General features: G+C 36.9%; 1 protein-coding gene across 1 annotated transcript in view; it reads right to left on the minus strand.

The window, feature by feature from the left end:
- LOC103308353 overlaps nt 1-6116 on the minus strand; it is an 11972-nt gene extending 5856 nt beyond the window's left edge. Inside the window, exons 1-2 of the mRNA XM_029490061.1 lie at nt 5183-6116; nt 2977-5089 (exon numbers count right to left, since the gene is read on the minus strand). Coding sequence (XP_029345921.1) covers nt 2977-5089; nt 5183-6116 — 3047 coding nt within the window. The remainder of the gene's footprint in view (nt 1-2976; nt 5090-5182) is intronic.
- Between the last annotated feature and the right edge of the window lie 697 nt (nt 6117-6813).

Consider the following 6813-nt stretch of genomic DNA (forward strand, 5'->3'; position numbering starts at 1 on the left):
ATCAAAATATATTTGTTTTATACAGCAACCGTCAAATACATTAATACAAAATAACCTAATAGTACATTCTTTAAAATGTAATAAAACTACAAATACAGTTTGTGATCCTAAATGTATTATACTAGAAAAAGTACAGGAAATAAAATATTTAGGGATAATTATTGATGATAGATTTAAATGGGAAAGTCATATAAATTATTTAAATAACATGCTACGTAAATTCTTCTATTTCTTCAAAGATGCAAGGTATGTATTTAATAAATACTATAAAAGAATAATTTTCTTATCACTAGTACAATCAATTTATACTTAGGGTATATCAATTTGGGGTGGAGCCTCAAAATATATTTTAACAAAACTTATTGTCACTATAAATTGTATTATAAAATTCTTACTAAAATTACCAATGAATACTAGCACTAATTTGATTTATGATGAATTTAATGTAAAAAATCTTAATTCTAACTATAACTTATCGGTTCTAGTTGATGTATATAAAAATAAAAATTTAATTCCTACATTAGATCATGCGCACAACACTAGATATAAGCAAAATATTAATATACTTGTACCAAATCTTAACAAAGTATTTGGTCAAAGAAGCATTTTATATACTGGTGTATATTTATTTCGTTCACTAAATATCAATATAAAAAATAATAAAGATGTCAAGCATTTCAAAAAATATATAAAACAATTAAATTTATCAAATGTGTAATTTTTATTTTTTATTTTTTAAAAATATCACCAGTTATTTATATAAATTAATATTATTATTATTATTGTAAATTTATTATATTTATTTACGTCTCTTCGTACTTATGTTTTAATTATCAATTATCAATTGTGTTAACTTTATTATACATCTATATTATTATAATCCTATTCTATTAACTAATTAGTAATAATAAAAGAAAAAACCACATTGTATATATTTATTTAATCTATAAGAACAGTGCCCCCAGCACAAGCTTTGCTTAAAGGGGGTACTGCATTATATTAATCTAAATTTTGTAAAATAATTGTATGATATCCTTATGTTGCAAATAAAAAAATTATTATTATTATTATTTATTAGTATCTATATGACTTCTTATATATGTACATATTATATAAGAAATATATCTAATATATTATGTATTTAACTCCTAAATACACATAACAATGAGGTGTTACAATTTATTAGGAAAAACTGATTTTATATTTAAAAATTAATATTTCAGTTAATATTCATGTTTAAGTTTAATATTGATTAACGCCAATGATGTAATATACACAAATTCCAATGTTAAAACCCCCACGTGTTCATTAACTTATAATACCTACTGCATACTATGTTATACATGGTGCTAAATGCATAATAAAATAATGAAAATACTAATGATAACAATATTGTGGGTAGTTTTATTATATTTATCATATTAGAAAAGTAGAAAAAAATACTAAATACATCGAGTGTAAACACAATAGACTAGAAAAATATGTATTGGATACTTCGGCAGGCGTTAAGCGTTCACTATGTGTGCGCTGTTAATTAACTGTTAACAGTTAATGTTACATGAGTTAAATGCTTGCTATGTGTACTAGCCATATCCGTATAGCATTGATAGTTAAATTAAAGATGTAAGCAAATACGATAATATAATATATTATTAAATAGTAAAAGTAACAATATACATATTATAAACTATAAAGTAGGTAGCAGTACTCTGCCATGTGATAGGTGTACTTACATATTGCAGTATTGGCGTCGAATGTCGGTGATCGGAGGTCCATTTCCCCAGCCCCCCTAAAATGGAATTTCAATATGCCGTTTATTCCATACGTTTGTAAGTCGTTTGTAAAGGTTTGTAAAGATATTTTTTTCGTTTGTAAAGAATTCCTTTTCCTAAAAAACTAAAAATACATATGGGGGGCTGGGGAAATGCCCCGAATTTCAGAATTTCGAAATTCCGTTTATTCCATTCGATTGTAAGTCGTTTGTAAAGGTTTGTAAAGATATTTTATTTTCGTTTGTAAAGAATTCCTTTTCCTAAAAAACTAAAAATACCTATGGGGGGCTGGGGAAATGCCCCGAATTTTGGAATTTCGAAATTCCGTTTATTCCATTCGATTGTAAGTCGTTTGTAAAGGTTTGTAAAGATATTTTTTTCGTTTGTAAAGAATTCGTTTTCCAAAAAACTAAAAATACATATGGGGGGCTGGGGAAATGCCCCGAATTTCGGAATTTCGAAATTCCGTTTATTCCATTCGATTGTAAGTCATTTGTAAAGGTTTGTAAAGAAATTTTTTTCGTTTGTAAAGAATCCTTTCCTAATAAACTAAAATACATATGGGGCTTGGGGAATGCCCCGAATTTAGAATTTCGAAATTCCGTTTATCCGTTCGATGTAAGTCGTTTGTAAAGGTTGTAAAGATATTTTTCGTTTGTAAAGAATTCGTTTTCCTAAAAAACATAAAATACATATGGGGGGGGCTGGGGGAATGCCCCGAATTTTGGAATTTTGAAATTCCGTTTATTCCATTCGTTTGTAAGTCGTTTGTAAAGGTTTGTAAAAACAAAATTTTCGTTTGTAAAGAAAAACTTAAAAAGTTATTAAAAAATCAAAATGTGGGGGCTGGAGAATTGGGGTATTTTGGAAAATCCAAACTTTTTTTAGCTCAATCGTTTGTAAGTCGTTTGTAAAGGTTTGTAAAAACAAAATTTTCGTTTGTAAAGAAAAACTTAAAAAGTTATTAAAAAACCAAAGTTGGGGGGCTGGAGAAATGGAGGTATTTTGGAAAACCCAAACTTTTTTTAGCTCAATCGTTTGTAAGTCGTTTGTAAAGGTTTGTAAAAACAAAATTTTCGTTTGTAAAGAAAAACTTAAAAAGTTATTAAAAAACCAAAGTTGGGGGGCTGGAGAAGTGGGGGTATTTTGGAAAACCCAAACTTTTTTTAGCTCAATCGTTTGTAAGTCGTTTATCAGCTCTGACTGATATCGTGTCCACATTACAGCGATATCCTTTGGTATTTCTTCATCCCATTTGATTCCAGCAATCCAAAGTTGCTGCATGACATGTTTGGTCCAGAATGTTATTGGCGACAGCAAGCCTAACGGATCAAAAATCCTAGCAATGTCTGAAAGGACTGTACGTTTCGTTGGTGTGACTGCTGACGGTTTAGCTTTGAAAGAAAAATTATCAGCTACCGGGTCCCACTTCAGCCCGAGTACCTTCAAGTCGGAATGGTCACTGCTGTCGAAAAGGACAGATGGTGAAATGGCACGGGCTTCTTCGGGGACAGTTTGCAGAAGTTGACTATTGTTGCTGGCCCACTTTCGCAATTGAAATTGCGCCATAGCACACAAGTTTATTAATTGGGTTTGGCATTCAAGAGCAGTTTCTGTTGAGTTGGCTCCGGTCAGGATGTCATCAACAAACGTGTCATTCAACAACACAGACGCAGCTATCGGCCATTTTGCACCATCTAAATTCGCTAACTCGCGGACAGTGCGAAGTGCTTGGAAGGGAGCTGCAGAGGTGCCGTACGTCACTGTACATAACCGGTACTCGTCAATCGGAGATGTGGACGAGAATCTCCACAGAATCCGCAAATAATCTCTGTCAGCTGGTCTGATGAGAATCTGGCGATACATTTGCTTTATATCAGCCATAAATAAGTATTTCCAAAGTCGAGCACGGAGGAGAACAACTTGTATGTCAGGTTGCAGTTTAGGACCTGTGTACATACTGTCGTTTAAGGATATACCGGCTGACGTTTTTGCAGATGCATTGAATACAACCCTAAGCTTTGTAGTCAGGCTGTCGGGTTTAAGCACGCAATGGTGTGGAATATAATAATGAAACGGATGGCCTTGTTCAGACGATGGAATCAACTCCATATGACCAGCCGTCAGATAGTCGCGCATGAACTCGGCGTATTGATCTTGCAGGTCTTTGTTGCGGTTGAGACGACATTCTAGGGCCTTGAACCGTTGCAACGCTAACGTTCTCGAGTCACCAAGCAGTGGACGAGGTTTCAGAAACGGAAGAGTGACAACAAATCTGCCTGAACTTAAACGAGTTGTAGTAGAAGTATATATTTTCTCAGCAGCAACGTCAGCTGGACTCAAATGGCAAGCGGTGGGTAGCTCTTCAAGTTCCCAGAATTTTTTAATTAACGAGTCAATAGGTTCAGATATATTTACGCTAAGTGTGGCAACAGAAGAGCGGTCATAAAATTCCGTAGGGCCCATGAGCACCCATCCAAAAACAGAGTTCATTGCGAGAGGTTCACCAACTTGACCCTTTCGAGTGCCATCAAGGAATACTGAAGGTAATAGATCAGCTCCGATCAGTAAGTCAATTGGGCCAGGTGTATTATATGATGGGTCAGCCAGAGAGAGACTATTAATGTGATCCCAATGTCCAAACGTTACCGGAATTTGAGGAGTTGGTCCAGTTATGTGCGGAACGATCGACACGTCAAGAGAAAAAGAGGGTGCTTGTTGACCGGAGGGAGACATCTTAATACTGCACTTGCCCCGAACAACTGTAGAGTCTGAACTAGCGAATGTAGTAACGCTGACAGAAGATCGGAACTGACGAAGCATAAGAGCACAAGCAGCTCGTTCTGTGATAAAGCTAGCTTGTGAACCAGAGTCTAATAAAGCCCTTAACGCGTGTCGCCGTCCATCGGCAGCATAGACGTCCACTACTGCTGTTGACAATAGAACGATGCGCTGAGGTTGTCCTCGAACAAGACATGAGGTAGTCGTAACATGTAACTCAGCCCCAGGCACAGGCGCTGCCGTCTTAGTGGATAATGTATTTGACGATACTGAACCAAAGGTATTTGGTTTATTAGCAGTAGGATTAAAGTGCAACAGCGAGTGATGACTTTTCTTACATGACTGACATTTATAGGTTGAAGGGCATCGGGCTGAGGAGTGACCTGTCCCCAGACAATTTATACACAAACGATGCGTTTTTGCAATATGAAAGCGTTCATTTGGAGGCTTGTCAGTAAATAGGGTACATGACCTTATTGAATGCGGTGCATTACACAGTGGACACGGCTTGACGGATGAAGTACTCGAAGTGGTGGCTAGAACGCTTGAAGAAGAGCAAGGGTTGAAATTGGATTGCTTAACTGACTTGTGCGGTTTCGATGCACTATTGTGTCAGTCAGATGATGAACAGCTGGAATAAATTTCCGCAGACCGCAGATGAGTACGCAAGAAGTCAACAAAGTCAGAAATTTGAGGATAATGATTCTCCCCAACTACCAATTCCCACCGAGCACGAAGTTCATAATCAAGATGTTTTTCAACGATGTGCACCAGAAGTGGACTCCATTGACGCGTTACAAAGTCAAGATTGTCCAAAGCAGCAGTGTTCTCTAAGATCGTATTGATCTGAGTTTTAATAGAGGAGCCATCATTGGACTTAACAATCTGGTTAGCGAGCAGAGCATGAAGGTGAATACGAGCAAGATCACGCTTATTGCCATAACGTGAACGCAATATTTTCCACGCACTAGTGTAATTTGTAGCCGTTAACGCGAGATGGGAGATAAGTGATAGCGCTTCACCCTTAAGAGACATCTTCAGAAATTCAAACCTCTCAACGTCCGGCAGTTCAGGAGCGTGCGATAGTATGGAGTTAAACAAATCGTCAAAGCCCTGCCACTCGGTCATCTCACCGGAAAAAACAGGGAATGTACGCTTAGGTAACTGAAAAGCGGATAATTGATGTTGACCACTGGTTTGATTTGAAAATGATGAAGCAGCTGCGTCCATCGAGGATGACATTGTCAACTTGTGAACATCAGCGAACGCAGCAAGTTCATAATAGAGACTATCGAATGACGTGATAAGAGTTTGACTTTCACTATTGTCAGTGATCTCGGCAGGGGCTGTGTTTGAATTAACGGCTGATTCCATTCTTTGGACATCATCCTCAACTGCGTTACGAAGAGTAACAAGCTCACTAATCATTTTGGCAATTTTGGCTCGTTTACCAGAGTTTGTACGGTCATTATTGAAGTCAATAGAAGCTTGGGCAAAGGATTTCAATTTGGTAACGCAGCGAATAATGCGAGACTTTGCGTCGTTGTAAATAACGTCCGCCATTGTTGTTCGAAATTATTTGATGCACGTAATGAGATTTTTCGTGGAGAACAGGTACGTGGACTATATACAGGTGAGATTCTTCTCTAACTTCTAGGTCCACAACAATTCGACGACAGTACAGATTTTATAGATGTAGGAACTAGTTTGTGTCTTACAATAAGAATAATATCGACGAAGAATAATGATCATGGACAACAAAAAAAATGGTTCGTATACATATTCGTGGTTTGTATTAAACTATCCGGTTCGAAGGACCAAAAAATGAATGCGCCCAGAACTGGGGCCACAGACCGAAGGACCACTCGGTGCAAACCGAGAGAGAAAGAACAAAGTTTGAGAACGCCTACTACTGTTCTGAGTAGGCAACCCAATCTACGCCTGACCAAAGCGACGTTAGGCAATTAATATCACGACGACGACATCTATTTCGTGGACGGGAGGTAGTACATGGGAATCAGGACAATACAGGTTATTTATGGGGATCAGGGGCCCTGTGGTCGATTCGGTTTGGTGCAATGACCACAGGGTACAATTATATAGTGGGGAGCTTACTGACTAAATTATACTAGGTATATATATATATATATACATAATATATATATATATACAGCTGGCGGCTTGAGCTGACTACTGCGACGACGACGATGATCTCGAAAACCTTGGCGGCCTCGCACACAACAAACCCGTTGCTGGCGGA

Source organism: Acyrthosiphon pisum, chromosome A2 (genome assembly GCF_005508785.2).
Source record: "Acyrthosiphon pisum isolate AL4f chromosome A2, pea_aphid_22Mar2018_4r6ur, whole genome shotgun sequence".
In the NCBI taxonomy this organism is placed as follows: Eukaryota; Metazoa; Arthropoda; class Insecta; order Hemiptera; family Aphididae; genus Acyrthosiphon; species Acyrthosiphon pisum.